The sequence below is a fragment of the Pezoporus flaviventris genome, unplaced genomic scaffold (assembly GCF_033815535.1).
Source record: "Pezoporus flaviventris isolate CSIRO_AGI_PZ_B2104156 unplaced genomic scaffold, CSIRO_AGI_Pfla_v1 ptg000034l, whole genome shotgun sequence".
Taxonomy (NCBI): domain Eukaryota; kingdom Metazoa; phylum Chordata; class Aves; order Psittaciformes; family Psittacidae; genus Pezoporus; species Pezoporus flaviventris.
This window is the reverse complement of record NW_026892582.1, coordinates 2,028,362-2,045,229: the sequence shown is the minus strand read 5'-3', so window position 1 is coordinate 2,045,229 and position 16,868 is coordinate 2,028,362. Positions and strand designations below refer to the sequence as shown.

At 54.9% G+C, this 16,868-nt stretch overlaps 2 protein-coding genes across 6 annotated transcripts in view; both read left to right on the top strand.

Moving 5' to 3' along the window:
- Positions 1 to 16,868, top strand: part of MYH10 (myosin heavy chain 10) — a 273,556-nt gene that overhangs the window by 54,922 nt on the left and 201,766 nt on the right. The window lies entirely within an intron of this gene.
- The window catches only part of PIK3R6 (phosphoinositide-3-kinase regulatory subunit 6), a 32,626-nt gene continuing 21,579 nt past the window's right edge, over positions 5,822 to 16,868 (top strand). Inside the window, exon 1 of one of the 2 annotated variants that reach the window (XM_061461944.1) lies at positions 5,822 to 5,860. Coding sequence is in view for 1 of the 2 variants with exons in the window: in XM_061461943.1 (XP_061317927.1) it covers positions 13,382 to 13,439 (58 nt within the window). In the remaining variant the exon portion in view is untranslated. Of the gene's footprint in view, positions 5,861 to 12,989; positions 13,440 to 16,868 lie in introns of those variants that run through there. The other variant, XM_061461943.1, reaches the window with a different exon arrangement.

Here is a 16,868-nt window from a genome sequence, read left to right as displayed (position 1 = left end):
CCGTGGTGGCTGGGTTGAGCAGTGGGGCTCCTTCCCCTGTGACATGGAGCATGCCCAGGGCAGGACAGAGGAACATCCGGATCGCACATTGCGCTCTATCTCTGTTAGGTACAGCTCTCGACAACCATGTGAATATTCAGCTTCAGCCGGGAGGTCCCTCGGTGGAGATGGGCCCCTGCTGTGTGGATGCAGCCTGTAAGTCATGCCCTTCACTGACAGCAGAGTGGGTGTAGATAAGGGCTGTTGATCCACGATTGCCAGATGAGGCTGAGGTTGCGATAACTCCGTGTTTCTCACTTTCGATTAGGTGGTGTTTACAAATAGCTGAAGAGAGATGTTTTCTGAGCCCTCCCACTATGACTGGCATGTCTAAATACGCAAGCTGTGGGACTTGGGGTTGCATGAACTGAGTCGTCTCTTAGTCATTTTAAAACCTTTGAATACCCCTTGTGCACACAACCATGCCAGGAAATACACATAACTAGATTCATCCATCTACCTGCTTGATCATAGAATCATAGAATAGTCAGGGTTGGAAAGGACCTTAAGATCATCCAGTTCCAACCCCCCTGCCATGCCCAGGGACACTTCACATTAACCATGGCACCCAAGGCTCTGTCCAACCTGGCCTTGAACACCACCAGGGATGGAGCATTCAGTACTTCCCTGGGCAACCCATTCCAGTACCTCACCACCCTTACAGTAAAGAGCTTCCTCCTTATATCCAATCTAAACTTCCCCTGTTTCAGTTTTAACCTGTTTAATCTCTATGTATCTATCAATCATAGAATCATAGAACGGTCAGGGTTGGAAGGGACCTTAAAGATCAATGAATCATTTGTATAACGTGCATGTTCAGCATGTGTGTATGTATATGCACATATATGCTGTGATATGATATATGCTAATACATATGATATGCACAATTCCTTTTAGCACATAAAATAGTGTGTATTTTTGGTATATAACACACTCCCTATAATAGTTGTGTGTGGGTCTGTGTAAATCCCTGTTACTTAAGCAGCTCCACTGCTGCCAGGTGTATCGTTAAGTAGAGTTTGCAATGTGCTCTAATAGGAGTGGTGTGGTTATCACCCCATGGTGGCCAGGCAGAGCAGGGAGATGCACGTGTGCATGGGCGCTCCTCATGTAAATTTTCCCTTTCAAGAGACACGTGAAAACAAAGAAGAGAAACCTGAGCAGCTGCAGCCAGGGTGAAACCCCCCATAACCCTGTGGGGTTTGCTTGAGCACACACTGAGCCCTCCCAGCATGGGACGTGGGCTGGGGCCACATCAGCCCTGTGGGTGCTTGGGGTCCAAGGCGCCGGCAACCCCACGCCATGGGGACTCGGCACTTCCTCAGCCTGCAGAGGTGCCCTGGAGGAGCTGCCTCATCTCCCCTCCCCAGCACTGCCCGGGTGCTCCCTCACCTGAGGGGAGGTGAGTTTTGGCTGCCAGCCGATGGAGTGGGCTGAAAACCCCAGGGAAACACAGAGGTGTCACAGGTCAGGTTTACCAGCAGCAAGAGGAAAACCAGCGGCATGAAGCAGCCCAGGTTCACCTCCTTTCCTCTGCAAACTGCCAAAGGAAGGACCGTGTGGCCTCTAGAAGGAGATGTGATGTGTAGACTCAACTGGAGAAGGCTGATGATAGAGGAGGCTGTCAAACACATTCAGGTTTGGCAGTGTGAACAGTCATGCATGAGGAGCAGAGGTGGTCCTTGTGCCTTGGGCTGGGTTCTGAGCCCAGCCCCATCCTGGGATTCTCCAAAGCAGCAAGTGTTGGGATTAAGCAACAACCTGCCCTATCTCTGCCTTACGCAGCAGGTTGGGAGCTTAAGCAGCATTTCAAAAGCCCTGCTTGTCCATCCTGAAAAACAGCTGTAGAAACAGCTTCTCCACTCAGCTTATCAGCACAACGAGGAGCACAGCAGCTGTGATTGAAAAGAGCTGTTTCCTGTTGGACGTTATTACTGCCAGAACTGATGCGCTTGAGGGTTTGATCTCATTCCAAAACTGTCACCTCAGTTCCCACGGGAGAGCCATGAATGCTGGGAAAAAGCTCCTGGGAGGGGTAAGCAGCAGGCAGTGGGAGCCTGCTGCCCTTGGCACGTGTGCAGGCAGCACTGCAGATGTTGGACAAAAGCAATCTCTGTATTTCAAGTGGCTCAAGATCTCTTCCTTGGCACTGGCAAGTCACTGACAACCCATGCGAGCACTGGAGTGCCCGGGGTGCTGCAGCACCCACCAGCAGTGCTGGGCCTGTTCCCTGCGGGTTCCTCCAAGGTTCCTGCTCACCAGTGGTAACCTCGACTCACAGCAGGTTTCCCATCGCCTGTGCTCCTGGGCAGTTGTGTGACACCAGGTGTGTAATTGAAGCCCTGGGGATGGTGGGAGCTGGGGTCTGGATGGGATGGGAAGACAGAGCTTGCTTGTTTCGTAGAACTGTTTTCTCATGCTTATCTCAGTGAATTGGCTTGGGTCTTCAAACCTGTTGTTAGCTGTAGGTGAGCAGCCATGTCTCCTGGTCCTAGTACCTGTACAGTATCGGGATGCTATTTTCTACCCTTGCAGGACATACTAAGATGCTGCTCAGACTTGAAAAGTCCATGAATTATTTTCTGCTGCTGCTATCTCATTGCAATTTTTTTCAAGACAAAAATAACCCCCAAAATGTTGGAGATGGATTAATTTGGAGAAATGAAAAAGGCAACTTAAATACCATCAATCTGGCTGTTTGCTTGGCTTTATATCCCACCAGATCCCCCATCTTTAGGACAAGAGGAAACAGCTTCAAGCTGCACCAGGGCAGGCTCAGATGGAGCTGAGGAACAATTCCTGCCCCAGAGAGTGCTCAGGCATTGGAACAGGCTGCCCAGGGCAGGGCTGCAGTCACCGTCCCTGCAAGTGTTCACACAGCATGGGGAAGAGGCCTCAGTGCCATGGGTTAGGGGTGGCCTTGGCAGTGCTGGGGTAAGGGTTGGACTCGTTGAGCTTAAAGGGCTTTTCCAATCTAGCTGATTCTATGATTCCATCTTCTATATTTGCTAAACCTGGAGTAAAACTAGAACTGGGCTGAGTGCCACGGTGGAAAATAGAGATGCAACATCAAAACATTGCTTGGTTTGTGATCTGTTCCCTTATAAACTGTAAGGAAATCATCCATTGACTAAGCACTGGGGATTTGGACATCTGTGAGGAGAAGGTTTCCCTGCAGGATGGGTGATTTTGAAGAAGTGGAGCTCAAAAACCATCATTTTCTTTGCATGGATACCTTTTCTTCCCTCAGAAACTTGGTCAACTTGCCAGGTACGTTATTAAAGCAGCCACGTAATGGTGGGAAATTAAAGCATGGAAAACTGAAGCATCCATGAATAGAAACCAGGGAGGAGGGGAGGTGTCCAGAGCTCCCCTTCAACAGGAACCTTTGTGTCTCTGTGGGTGTGGAGCGTGGCCACTGGGAGGGAGCAGCCCTGGTCTGGTGGATGTGCAGTGGGGAGCTGCTGGCACTGCTGCAGGCACCAGAGGCTGCAGTGTCTCCAAAGGAGAGCGGGCTGCTCCCAGGCAGGGAAGCCCCTTTCTGGGCAGTAAGTTCCTTTCCCAGCTGAAAATCCCCTCCTGAATTAGTGCTTCAGGTGAGATTTTTATTTTAGGAGACATTCTCCACTGAGGGAGATTCAGACAGCTTCAAAACTGCTGTGTAGCACATTCGTGCAAGGAAGCATGCAGGGATGGAGCTTTCTGGCGCTCCTGTGATACCTTTAAATCACAGAGGACTGTTTGCAGGAACAAAGAGCTGTTCTGTACCTACTCCACACTGCTTGCCGCACAGGAGGTTCTCTATTTTGGTTCTTTCCTATTTGGTTTCTTTGGTCTTCTGACTGAAGCCTTTGTTTGCATGGAGTCATACCAGCTCTTCCTCTCCCTACTGCCTGCGCAGGGTGGCAGAGGCATGATGTTATCTGGGGTGACCTGACAGCTCCCTTCCCTGTTCTCAGGGTGATGGTCATTTGTGTTTCAGTGTCTAATGGTATCAGCTGCTGGCAGCTCATGACAGAAAACGTGGAGAAGCCACTTTTCCCTCCTATTACACGTGTTGCCACAAGAGACGATGACCTTACACTTGGAGGGCTGATGCTGCAATCCGGCTGCCTCTACGACTAGAGATGGCACCTACAGAAAAGACAGGAAGGAAAGACCTCCAGAAGGGCTCTATGGCTGAATGAATTTTGGGCTGGGATCACAAAGTTGATGGCAATGTAGGGGGTGCTGTGTGTGTGCTGCAGGAGCTGGGGTCCACTGGTGCCACTGTGCTCTGCAGTGACTCTGTAGCGGGATGAGGACATGTGCATATGCTCTTCATGAATGGGAGCAAATGTGAATGAAAAGACAGGGGAAATGAGGCTGTTCACATCTGCTGCTGCTGCTGTTTCCCCAGAGCCTTCCTGCCCGCAGGACGGCGGCTTGGAGAGGGGAGCCTGCCAGGGGAAGGGGATGCTGCTCAGCGCAGCCACTTGGCACCAGCGCAACGAGTGGGAATTGAATGCAAGCAATGCTGACAGCCAGTTAAACTGCCTCCTCCTGCCTCTTTCTCCCAGTCAGGAAGGAAGTAGTTATTTTTAACTCTGAGGCCCAGGTATGTAACTCTACCTAATGGTTTTTCTCATATAAAAAGAAGATGGGAAGTGATGCACTATCAGCTGCAGTTCCCACACTCCCTCTGTAAGTGCCTTTTCCCCCCAACGCACTTACCCCAGCAAAGCTCAGCCCCTCAAGCACTTGGGGTGATGAGCTGATCTAGTAGGGCCCTGACCATAAGCAGGGGGGCACTGGCTGGAGGAGTTGGCCAATGCTTGAGCAGTTGAGCACACTGCTTAATAAAGCGTGCAGGTAAGCACTCATATTCCACCAGTAGGCTGGACTGCTGGAGCTGGTGGTTTCATCCCAGCCCTATACCCACATCCCATAGGGATGAACATTTGTTTCCTGATTTGGCCAGGTCTATGCATCTCTCCCATGTGCCCGCCTGGGCTTCTGCCAATGTGCAAACGGATCTCATCCTTAACTGAGCTTCAGGGCACTGACAGACCTCAGCAGTCCTGAGCAGCCTCACCTGGGCCCCATTTGGGCTCATCCTAGGAGCTGCACTCCTGACACTGAGTCACAAGTGGTGACAGCTTGACGCCCTGCTGAGCACAGCCAGACCTGCTCCGTCCAATGTGCAGCAACACCTCTGCCAACACAACTTCAAACATCTCCACAAACGCGTTCCAGAAGGGGTTGGGTATCCTCTGCCCAGGCCGCGTCCCTGCGCTGGCAGCAGGCAGGGGCTGGCACTGACCAAAAGCAGATGTGTGCAAGATGCTCCGGGCAGAGGCAAAATGCAGCGCTTGGAACGGGGAGCTGGAAAAGCGTCTCCTTGGACAGACTCCTCCTTGTCTCTCGTAGCAACACTGTTTGTTTCGAGGCGCTGGGCGCGCAGCATCAGGCGCTCTCTGCCTCGGCTCAGAGGCGGCAGCACCGGAGGAGTTGCCCAAGTGTGGGGTGCTGGCGGCAGAGGCTGCGCCAGCGCCAGGGGTCACCACATCCCAGCCCGACCCGCAGGGCTGGTTCTGGGGATCAGAGGCAGGGCTGAGCCTCCGCGGCCGGACAGCTTCTCCTTGGGGCTGCTCTGAAAGAGGAAGTTGTCTCGAAATAACTCCGGCGCTTCCCTTCTCGCTCCGCAGACTTTGAAGTGCGCTCAGAGCGCGGCACCTCCCGGCGCGCCCGGCACCCACCGCGATGCCTCCTGCGGGACCCCGCGCTGCCGCCCGGCGCCGGACGGGACCCACCAGGCTCGCGGCTCTGCCCTGAGACGCAGGTAGAGTCCTGGAGGGCGCCTTGCTGCTGGGTCCGTGCATGGGGAATCGCGGCGCTCCTCCTCTGCCTTGCGCCTCGGCTTCTGCGAGGGGGAGCTCCGCCGCCGGCCCCCGGTGCCGTGCTGGGAGTGCTTTAAGCCCGAGGGGTTGGCAGGGAGTGCTGCTTCTCTGGGGACGCCCCTGACCGGGGTCAGTTTGGTTTCTTTTCTGAGGAAGAATTAGGGGAGGGGGCACTGGTGGTGCTGGGGACAGGAACGTGCTGAAAGGGAATATTTGTGCAAGCTTCCCCTGCCAGCGAGCGGGATGCTGGTGGGAACCGGGTTTGCCCTGGAGCCGGTCCCGTGGAGGAGTGTGAGGACTTTGTGCCTGCGCCCCTGGAGAAGACGGGGGTTTTGATGTTGGTGCTCTGGCACTTGCTCAAGGCGCCCGGCTCCTCGCTGCACACCGCACCGACAGCCGCTGCCTCCAGCTCAGCCCACATGGGGCAAGCGCTTTACATCACTGACTTGGGACTGCTGCAGCACTACCTCATGCTTATTCATTTTGCTCTCAGCGAAACAACTCCCAGTGGCAAGGAACGGAGTCACCTGCCCAGAGCCGCCCCTGGCCATCGCCTGCGCTTCCCGGGCATTGCTGGGGCTCCCCTCTGCCAGCCCCATGCCGCGCAGGGCAGGCAGTGCTCATGCACCCAGCGCCGGCGCAGGCTGCGCTGTCTGTGCTCAGAGGGCGCCCGGGGTGGTGCATGCTCCGGCGCTGGCTGCTGTGCAGTCGTGTGGCTGCCCAGCTTCCCCTCCCCTTGGCCGGGCGCCTCCTGTCCCATGGGGGCCCTGAGCAGTGACATGGCAATAAACAGTGATGGTAGTGGCGATAGGGAGGAGGGTTCAGCAGTCCCATCCAGAAAGGAAATGAAAAGGGGAGTGCTTGGGGCCTGAGCTTCAAAATAATGTAGATGAGCCAACTCTGTGCAACGAGCAGGTTTGAGCTCTCCTCCCTCTGTGCCTGGTGGGTGTTTGCATCCCCTGGCTGCACCAGAGGCACCGAGCCTGAGCCATTGCACCCTGACCACTCACTTCCGTGGGTGCTCTTGCCCTTCCCTGGGAGCAATCCAAGCATCTGTGCAACCTAGCAGCAGGTTTTATTTGTCTTGACTAAGCCTGAACACAAACCCACATTCCTCTGGGCTTCAAGGGCTTATCCCCTCTGAGCTCTACACAAAGGGTTAGGTGTGTACTTGTTTGGTACTTGGGTTGTGGACTACATGACACCCAAGCCTTCCTCAACCAGTTCCTGGATTCTTCTGTGGATGGCCTAAATCCACAAGACAGTAATTCAGCCTTACAGCTCTGGGTCCCACTGAGCTGAACATAGGTCCTACATCAGTGGAAAAGAACATGGGTCAGTGGTGAAATAGCTTTTGCTCTTTCACATGCAGCTCTGACAGAGCCTCTGCTCAGTCACGTGAACCTGTTTAAACTGCACAGCTTTCTCTCAAGCATTAATTTGACCTGAGGAAATAGCTTGAGTCCTCAGAGGCTCAAGCTGTTCTGGCAAGACCTGGGCTTGCTGCTCACAGCCGGTGCTGGCCTCAGCACAGCTCTGCCCTGCAGCCTCTCCACTCAGCCGTGAGCTGCTGGGGCTGCAGCAGTGGCACCGGGCTGTCCTGCCACGAAGATCAGCTCTGATGGTGTTCCTGTATTGCCAAGTATTTTGGTTCTTTCAGACCTGTTTCACAGAGAGCTGTGAGACTTCACTGTTGTGTGTCCATCACTCTGGTACAGCCCATATTCCTGGCTGGATAGCCCCAGATCAGAGGAAAAGAATTTTGCTCTGGGTGAGGTGGCACAGGGCACCTAGCAGTTGTTTTGAGAGTTTTCTGGACCTTACGTGACACTATGTTCATGGTGTTTTATGATGGAAACACTGCTTTTTTGCTGTGAAAGTGAAACAAGCTGTTCTTCATGGAAGGGCTGTGCGGGAGGTGGTCACAGCTCCTCATTGCTAGGCACAAGTTGCACATCCCCACTGGTGTGTCCTGTGAAAGCCCTCTCCGGGCAGTCCTGCTTGTGCTGGACACAGTCTCTCCCCACTGGTGACAAGGACCTAGATGTAAAAACCGTCTGTGGCCCCTTTGGCAGGGGTTCTCTGTGTGCCCCCTCACTGGGACATACTGTTCCCACCTCCCGATACATGGGGTGGGCACGGCTGCTGCTGTGGCAGGGGCACAACAACCTTTCATGAGTCACCTTCCCTGGCTTTGCAGCCAGCTGTTGGGATGTGGGTAGAGGAGCAGCCTCCCCCCAGCATCTCTGTGTACCCACGGAGGAGAGCACTGATTCACAGAGGAGAACACTGATTCACAGAAAGCTCCCCTGCTCTGTTTGGGAAAGACTTGTTCTGGTTGTGTCCAGCCCTCCTAACACTGATCACATCTCCTACCCAGACGTGGGAGCTCTCAGGAATTGCTTTCCCAGTTGCTTTCTTGCTTTCGTGAGCTTTGCTGGTGTTAATGGCTGATCTGAAGGCAGATGCCGTGTTGGCTGAGTCACGTCTTTCTATTTTGAGGTGTGACATGCCTTGAAGACAGCACCGTCCATCAAACATGGTTTGGGCAGGAGCTTTCCAAGGGAGCTGCTGTTGTGATCTGTGCTGGGATGGCTTTTGCTTGTGAGCCTCTAGTGGGATTCTTCAGTCCAGACTGGTGTTACTGGGAGGTGTAATGGTCCTATAGAGAGCAGTGGTTTCTGTTGTTGCCGGTACCATGTAACTAAATCTTATTGACCTTCTCCTCCTGATCAAGCATTGTATACTCACCCCTTCCTTGCTAATCTGCTTTGTGCTCCGTGTTAACCCTGTCAGCACTTTTCACCTCGCTCATTCCTCACTGCCAGAGCAGTTCCGGCAGGCACCACTACCCTGCTCAGCGCTGACAGAGGGGAAGGTGCAGCCGGCTTCCTGCCTGGCCGCTCCCAGGCTGCCCACATTTGGGATCCTGAGCCCTTCCCGCTTTTCTTCCCCCTCAGGTGGGCAGCTCTTGCCTGGGCTGTTTGTGCGAGCAAACCTGGCACCGGCTTTCAAAACACTTTTTTCCTCTGGGTGTTTTTTCCAGTCAGCTCTGGGAAGAAGGAGATGCTTAAATCTGAACCGCTGCTTCCGGAAAGCCCGTGTCTTTCCTTAGAGAGAATGCAGTGACGCTGGTGGGGAAGTCTCCAAAGAGTCATTATTGTCCAGGAAGCCACTCAACTTCCACTCCAGCTATAGCAAAGGTCTCTGGGGCTCATTCAGTCCTGATGGGCAGATGAACGTCCACTGCAGTGCAAGCTTCGAAGGTGTTTCATTAGTGAAGTGGCTGTAAGAGGCATCCTCGCCTTCTCCCTCCGTAGGCATCAGGCTGAAGGCAGGGACGTGCCTTGCCAGAGCAGCTGCCAGGCAAGCGTTGAGCAAAGTGCTGCTGAAAAGCAGGATCTGAGCTTGAGATGTGTTTCCTTGGCAGGGAGAGCCTACGGGGGAGCATCTGGTTTCGTATCAGAGCTGTCTGAAACCACAGGCACTGCCAGGTTTTGAGCTGAAACTGAGTCCAGAAAGGGGGCTCCAGGCTGGTCTGCAGCACGTGTGGTACCCCCTTCTCTGCAAGCCTCCTCTGCCCCAGCAGCCTGTCTGAATGGGGCCAGAAATGAGGCAGATGATGTGCAGGTAGGTGTGGAGCTCCATAATGAAGGTTTTGCTTAGTGTTCATTTACACTGAGGCACCTTGCGCTGGGGTGGACCACGTAAGGTGAGATGGACTCAAACCCTGTCCCCGGTGTTTCAACCTGGACATGGTTTGGTCTTCAGGGGAGCCTGGAGCTGCTCTTGCTGGACAATGAGGCTGGAAGCTGGAAAGCTGCTTTTGTCCTGGTGTCCCACCTGTGCTGCTGGGCTGGAGGTCAGGATCAGGGCCAAAACCAGTGGTTGCTCCATGGACAGACCGACCTGGTTTAAGAGGAGAGTGCAAACAGGATCATAGAGCCACAGAATGGTTTGTGTTGGGACCTTAAAGCTCATCCAGTTCTGCCCCCTGCCACGGGCAGGGACACCTTCCACTAGAGCAGCTTGCTCCAAGCCCTGTGTCCAACCTGGCCTTGAGCACTGCCAGGGATGGGGCAGCCACAGCTTCTCTGGGCACCCTGTGCCAGCGCCTCAGCACCCTCACAGGGAAGAGCTTCTGCCTAAGAGCTCAGCTCAGTCTCCCCTCTGGCAGGTTAAAGCCATTCCCCTTGGCCTGTCCCTACATCCCTTGTCCCAAGCCCCTCTCCAGGTTTCCTGCAGCCCCTTCAGGCACTGGAGCTGCTCTCAGGTCTCCCCTTCAGGAGCCTTCTCTTCTCCAGGCTGCCCCAGCCCAGCTCTCTCAGCCTGGCTCCAGAGCAGAGCTGCTCCAGCCCTCGCAGCATCTCCATGGCCTCCTCTGGCCTCGCTCCAACAGCTCCACATCCCTCTTGTGCTGCTGCCCCAGAGCTGGATCAGGACTGCAGGGGGGTCTCCCCAGAGAGCAGCAGAGGGGCAGGATCCCCTCCCTGAGCAGCTCCTCACGCTCTGGGGGTGCAGCCCAGCACACGGAGGGTCTGATGTAAAACCTGCCTCTGATGGGCTCCCGTGGGTGATTCTGCACCAGTGTCTCCTGGTGTCAGTGACGATGCTGGGTCCAAAGGAACAGTTGCAAAGCACTTTGGGAGCTGCCAGCCCTGGGTATGCAGTGTCAGAGCCTCAGGTTGGCTGGGGGGAAGTGGCTCCTCAAGTCCTGCAGTCAGGAACCCCCTTGTTCATCCTGAACCCTGTGCTCTGGCCGCTGTCCCTGGAGCCCAGGAGCCGCGGGCTGGGCTGTAACGTTAGACGAAGCCTCAGATGTGCCACGGTCAGAACTGATCTCGCTCGAAGGCAACTGCAGGCAGCAGGGGAGGGCAGTGCGAGGGGTGGTGAGTCCTGGTCTGCTGCATGGGACCTCTGTCATGTCCTGACGGAACGCTGTGGGTACACGTGCTCCTGTGTCCGCCCCGCAGCCGAGCACTCGCCCCTCTCCCTTCAGGACCCTTCAGTTCGGAACAGCTCGCTCACGGCTCCAGCGGTACCGGTAAATCCTTCCTTATGCTGGGAGCAAGCGGGGTGTCCGCTGCGGGGAGGCAAGCGTTGGGATCAGGGCAGTAACTGGTGGTGGGATGGGGAGGGGGCAGAGGAGGAGCGTGGCCAGGGACGGCTCTCCATGCTTGGTGCCCGTGCAATGTACTAGCTTTAGTTTGTGAGCGCCTGTACTTGCTGATAAACAAGCACAGGAAACCTCAGACGTACCCGAGGAGTGAATTTGTAACTGAATACAGAGCTGCACAAGGCACGGGGAGACTGGCTTTGGAGTGGGACTAAATATAACTTGGAGAAAGCACACATATGCCCTGCTGTGTCAGTGCTGTCCTTGGGCACAGGGGAGGTGGGAGAGGGGACATCCCCCAGGGCTGGCAGTGGTCAGAGAGAGCCCATTTGCTGCTAGCTCAGCTCCCACCACCAAAGGTCTGGGTTTAGGTTTTCCTTCACAGCCTCTTTCTGCGTCCCCTGGTCTGTGTCAAACGTGTCCCCTGCTCCAGGGGTGTTGGGTTTTAGTGGTTTCCACTGGCTTTTGATAATCTGCGAGACAGCGGCTGGTGGGGAGCTGTGCATCCCCATGGTGTCTCCAGCGGACAGCTTGAGTCACTTCTCTCCACTGTGATGGAGTTGCCATGACTCATGTGGATGGACACATCTCTACTAGATTTTCATCTTACCACAGTGTCCTCACATCCTGAGACTTAACAAAGGGTTTAGGTGTTTGCTGGCAGTGTGTTGGTGGCACTTCTGAGAATGCCCCAGCTCTTTTGGTGGTGAGGCTGTGGCTGTGTGGTGCCTTGCTCTGTCTCTGCTTGGGTGTGCTGGAAGGCTGGTGGCCCTCCACGTGTGGGACCGTAGTGCTGAGCCTGACCTGTTGTCCTTCGGGACTGCAGGTAATTGTAGCCTAACCCCTATAAGGGTGCTAGCCCATGGTATAACTAAAACAACCTAACATCTGAGTGAGCATGGATCCTCCATGGAGGACAAGAGCGGCTGATGCAGCCCAGCCTGGTCTCTGCGTACAGTAGGGATCAACGACCTGTACAGCCTGGTGGTGCACACCCAGCTGTAGCTAGAACCCTCCAGACACACTTAAAATGCAAACAGGGTGATGTGTGATCTGCTGAAGCCTGCCTTGTCGCGGTGTCTTTGGTGCCTGTCCTGCTAATGGCCAGCCCTCAGCAGAAGGTGACGGCATCGGTGTGGTCCCCACCATGCTTCCCTGGATGTACGCACGGGGGAGGGAACAACCCTGGAGGAAGGTGGTTATTTCTTGTGCAGGCCTGCGACAGAGCATGATGGAAATGGGGAATCCCTACTTAGGAGGAAGGTGATTCAATGGGAGGCGGATGGAGAGGTGAGGAGGGAGGCAGGTGGCTGAGGGATCCCAGCCCCGGTGGCCTCGTCTTTATATGGGACTATGCTTCATCTTAAGCAGCCATCACAACCTGTTCCCAAGCTCTGGGTCCTCATTACCACTGCCTGCAGAGGAGGGATGCTGAGGGTGGCTTTATGGGATTTATGGAATGATCATCCAGATCCTGCTCACGCAGTCTCCAGCACCCTGGTAGTTTGGGATAGGAGGATGAGGCTGCAAAGCCCTTTGACCCTGCTCTTTTTCTGTCAGTTTCCAGGGTGAACTGTACTTCCAATGCGAAGTTCTTCATTTTCAAGAATATAGCCAGCTGGTTCCCATAATACCCCAAACTCCCAGGAAAGGAGGCTTTGGGGTCACTCAGGGTTTGTCACTGATGCCTCACAGCTATTGCAAACCGAAGGGAGGAATGTGCTTCCCTCCTTGCCTTTGCCTCTTCATTTTTTCTTGCAAATGAAATAAAATACAGCTGATGCCATGGGTATTTTAAGACTTGCAGAGAGGAAGCGGGGATTTGCAGCTCTGCAAAGCAATGGGATGAATGCAGAGAAGACTTTGGTCTTGCTGAGCTGGCAGACAGCAAAATAACCAGTTACAGGATGAAATGTGTCTCGTGTCTGCTGCAGGGAAGGGAAGAGATCCAAGGGGGAGGAGGGGGACAGAAAGCAGAAATCACTGGTGTGGATCAGGGAACTGAGCAGCTTCTACCTTTTGCCGTCACTTTTGCAGGGCTTGCACTGTCATATTTCCCCTCGATTCATCTCTCGTCTCCCCATGGTCGTGTGCGTTGGCCGGGGCCCATGAGCCCTTCCTGTCTGGGTAGGAAGCCTGTGGTCACCGGTGAGCTCAGGCACATGCACATGGAGCAGAAGCAAGCCCTGTCTGTGCTCGGCAGCGCTGTGCAGGCTCCAGTGCTGATGCCGTAGGGATCACTGCTTTGCCACCTGCCTCCCACCTCGGCCGAGGAGCTGGTGCCCTTCTGCTGCACCTGATTCACTGCTGCTGCCTCTGTCCTCCTCCTCACGATGAGCCTGCTGGGATGGTCCTGTGCCCCGAAGGGAGCTGTGATCCTGGGAGCTGGAAGGATGCAAAGGAAGGTGAGTGCAGCCCGGAACAGAGCCGGTTTGGGACAGGGTCCTTCCTTGCATGGTCTCTCTGCTCCCACTCTCAGTGGGGATGGTGCAAGTCAGGCTGTGGTGGGAGATCCTGTCCCCTGACTTCCAGGGAGCTGGGCAGTGTTCCCAGGAGAAAGGTCCAAGTTAGTCCACCAAGCACTAGGAGCAGTGCTGAGTCCATCCCTAAAAATGGGGACAATATCCCCCTACTTGCACCAGAGATCAGTCATTTTGGGAGAGGTGAGGCAGGGAGGGCTGGCTGTAGCAGAGAGCTCTGATGTTTTGTGCTCCCCTTCCTCTGGGGACGGTGCTGACATGACACTTGCTGTCTCCAACATCCCCAGTCTACTCTGCTGGGATGTTGGGATGTGGCAGTTAATGCTGAGGGTCTGGTTCTAGAGGTGAAGTCCCCTGGTTGCAAGCATCCCTGCATGAGGCACCAGTGCAAACCTGCCTCTCCTGGATCCCTGCAGGAGAAGCGGGACTGCAGTGCAGCTCAGACATCTCTGCGCCTGCCATTCCCATGCAGAGCCTGAGCAAGCCCTGGGCATGGGGATCCCACTGGCTGCTCACAGCACATGGTGGGTCAGGGCTCGAGGGACACAAAGAGGCTGTAACCAGGGTCTTTAGCCCCATGGTCTATGACCAGAAGGGGTGGCAATGGCCAAGGAGCCAGCAGGAAGGGACTTGTCCCTGCATGCAGAGGATGTAGGGACATCCCTCTCCATCTTCGCCAGAAAAGAAGCGTTTCCAGCATCACAGCATCACATCCCGGCGTGTCACATCTTCTCCCAGGGGATTTATGGCTTCTGTGTCTTGGGAGCAGCCTGGAAAAGTGGGTGTTGGGACTGATCCTGCCTTAGCAAGCCAAGAAACAGCTCGGGGCAGTGATAGGGATCCACCTATAGCTCAGGTTCCTGGTGCCAGTGGGTGACATCCCCCACTGCTGTGACACCAGCACTGGGGTCTCCATGGTGTGTACCTGTAGTTCCACACAGCCTCGGCTAAAATGCTTTTTCACCCAAATCAGCAGCTCTAAATGAGTGAACTGAGCTTCCGACGGTTGTTGTTTCCCTGCAGTGACGCACGGCTTCTAGATAATGTCCAAGGAATCCCTCCTGCCAGGGGATGGATTCATCCCTTATGGTCAGCCTCTGCCCAGAGCAGCATCACTGCCAGGGCGGGGGCTGACAGTGTCCTTCCCAGGGGAGCAGAGCCTGGGTCTTTGCTCACTGCTCTGCTCTGCTCAGCCAAAGGGGTACCCAGGTCAGATAATCGGGCATAGATTAGCCTGGCTTCATTAATGCACTCAAAAGCTACCCATGCACCTTGGCTGGGGCACAGCCTCCTTCTGCTCAGGCAAGGACTGAGGGTAAATGCTCTGTGCAAAGGCTAAATGAAGTCCTTGGTTACTGCACAGGCTCTTGCATCTTCAGAGCCTCCCTTGCTGTGTTACTGGGTTTGGATTTATTTTGGTGTGGTTGCAGGGTCACATCTGCTGTGGGGAAAGTCCAGATGAAGCCCATGAGGGAAGGGCCTGCCTGTCTGTTGCGGCCAGGGAGGGCAAATGTGGTCCTGCTGTCTGAACTGGGGCTGATCCTGTCCAGCTCTCCCCATCCTCAGCCCTGCATCCCTCCTCCTCCTTCTTTGGTGGCCCTGGTCCCCTCACTCATGGGATCAAAGTGGTCAGAAAGCATCCCCAATGAAAATGGGTGATTTTCTGCACATTTATGTCCATGTGCTGGTTATGGCCAGTGAGAACCAGTAGCTGGTTCCTGGCAGGAACAAGACTAGAGAGCTAGAACCCTCTCCAGCCTGTTTCCATCTGTCCAGCCTCTTCTCATACAACATTTACCTGTCCTCCTGCAGACAGTGACTGGATTCTGAATGAGCTGGGGATTAGTTTTGGACATTTTACATTGCATTTTCTTAGGAGGCCAAGCACTCGGAGCAGAGAGGTTGACCATGGATCCAACCTCAGCTCCTCTTTGCTGGCAGTGAGGAAAATGAGCACTGTAAGGGGACAAGTGAAGTGGAACCTGAAGTGTCTCTGGCAGGAGAAGCTCAGGTCACTTCGGCACTGCTGAGTCCTAAGTGGGGAGGCTGAGCACTGGTGAGCAGGCTCCATGCTGGGTCACCAGCTCCCCTCCCACGTGTGGGCAGGTAGGATGAGGATGTGGAAAACCACTGACACAATTAGCACCAGGCTGGGTTTCACTTCATCAGGAAGGCTCCATGGGACAGGGCACAGCCCCGTCACTGCCGCCCGGCGCCAGCGATGTGGGTCTCCTACAGCACTGGGAATCCCAATGCTCTTCCCAGCAGGTAATATTTTGTGGACCACAGTGTCGAGCAGCTCGCTGTTTGTGTAAGGCTGCTCTTGTGCATGCAAGGGCTTAGAGGAATCCTTCTCTTTCCTTCTGTAACCACTGAAGGGGGTGATCTGTAATTTTTGAAACTAGGAGGATGAGTTCTGCACATAACAGGAGGCACATCTCATTTCAGAGAATCATAGAATGGTTTGCATTGGAAAGGACCTTCAAGGTCATGTAGTGACAGGCCAAGGGGAATGGCTTTAACCTGCCAGAGGGGAAACTGAGATGAGCTCTTAGGCAGAAGCTCTTCCCTGTGAGGGTGCTGAGGCGCTGGCACAGGGTGCCCAGAGAAGCTGTGGCTGCCCCATCCCTGGCAGTGTTCAAGGCCAGGTTGGACACAGGGGCTTGGAGCAAGCTGCTCTAGTGGAAGGTGTTCCTGCCCGTGGCAGGGGCTGGAGCTGGAGGAGCTTTTAGGTCCTTTCCAACACAAACCAGTCTGGGGTTCTATGATTCTATGAGCAAGCTGAGCTGGAGGAGAGCTGGAATCTCCTCCCTGCTCCTGGCCCTGGACCAAGCTGCCCACCAGCTGTGCAAGCAGAGGCAGTTGTTTTGCTCTCATAAGACCCTGGCCTGCAGAAGGACCCTGTCCTCACCTCCCTTGTCCTCTCTGCCATCAGCTGTGGCTGGGAGCTGCTCCCATGGTGCTGCTGCGCGGCGGGCGGTGGAAACCGCCTTGGTGGCTCAGTGCCAGGCGTGTTATCCAGCCCAGAAATAGAGGCTCCATGGACCTGGGGTGGGTTTGAACACTTGGCGTGCCGCAGGAAACCTTTAATGAGCTTCTGAGAGCTGCTGAAAGCAGGATGCGCCCGAGGCTCCAGTGGTGCGTGGCGGGGGCATTCCCACACGTGTCCGTCCATCTCCTCCTGCAGCTGCAGAGCTGTTGGCTTTGGGGATGGATATTTACAAGTTTAGGACTGGCCTGGGTAGTTAGGTCCTAAATCTACAAATATCCTAAAGAAAGCAAAGACCTGAACACAAGCGTGGGCTGAAGGCCTGGCGGTGCTTGGAGGGATGCAGGGAACTGGTGGGACTGGGA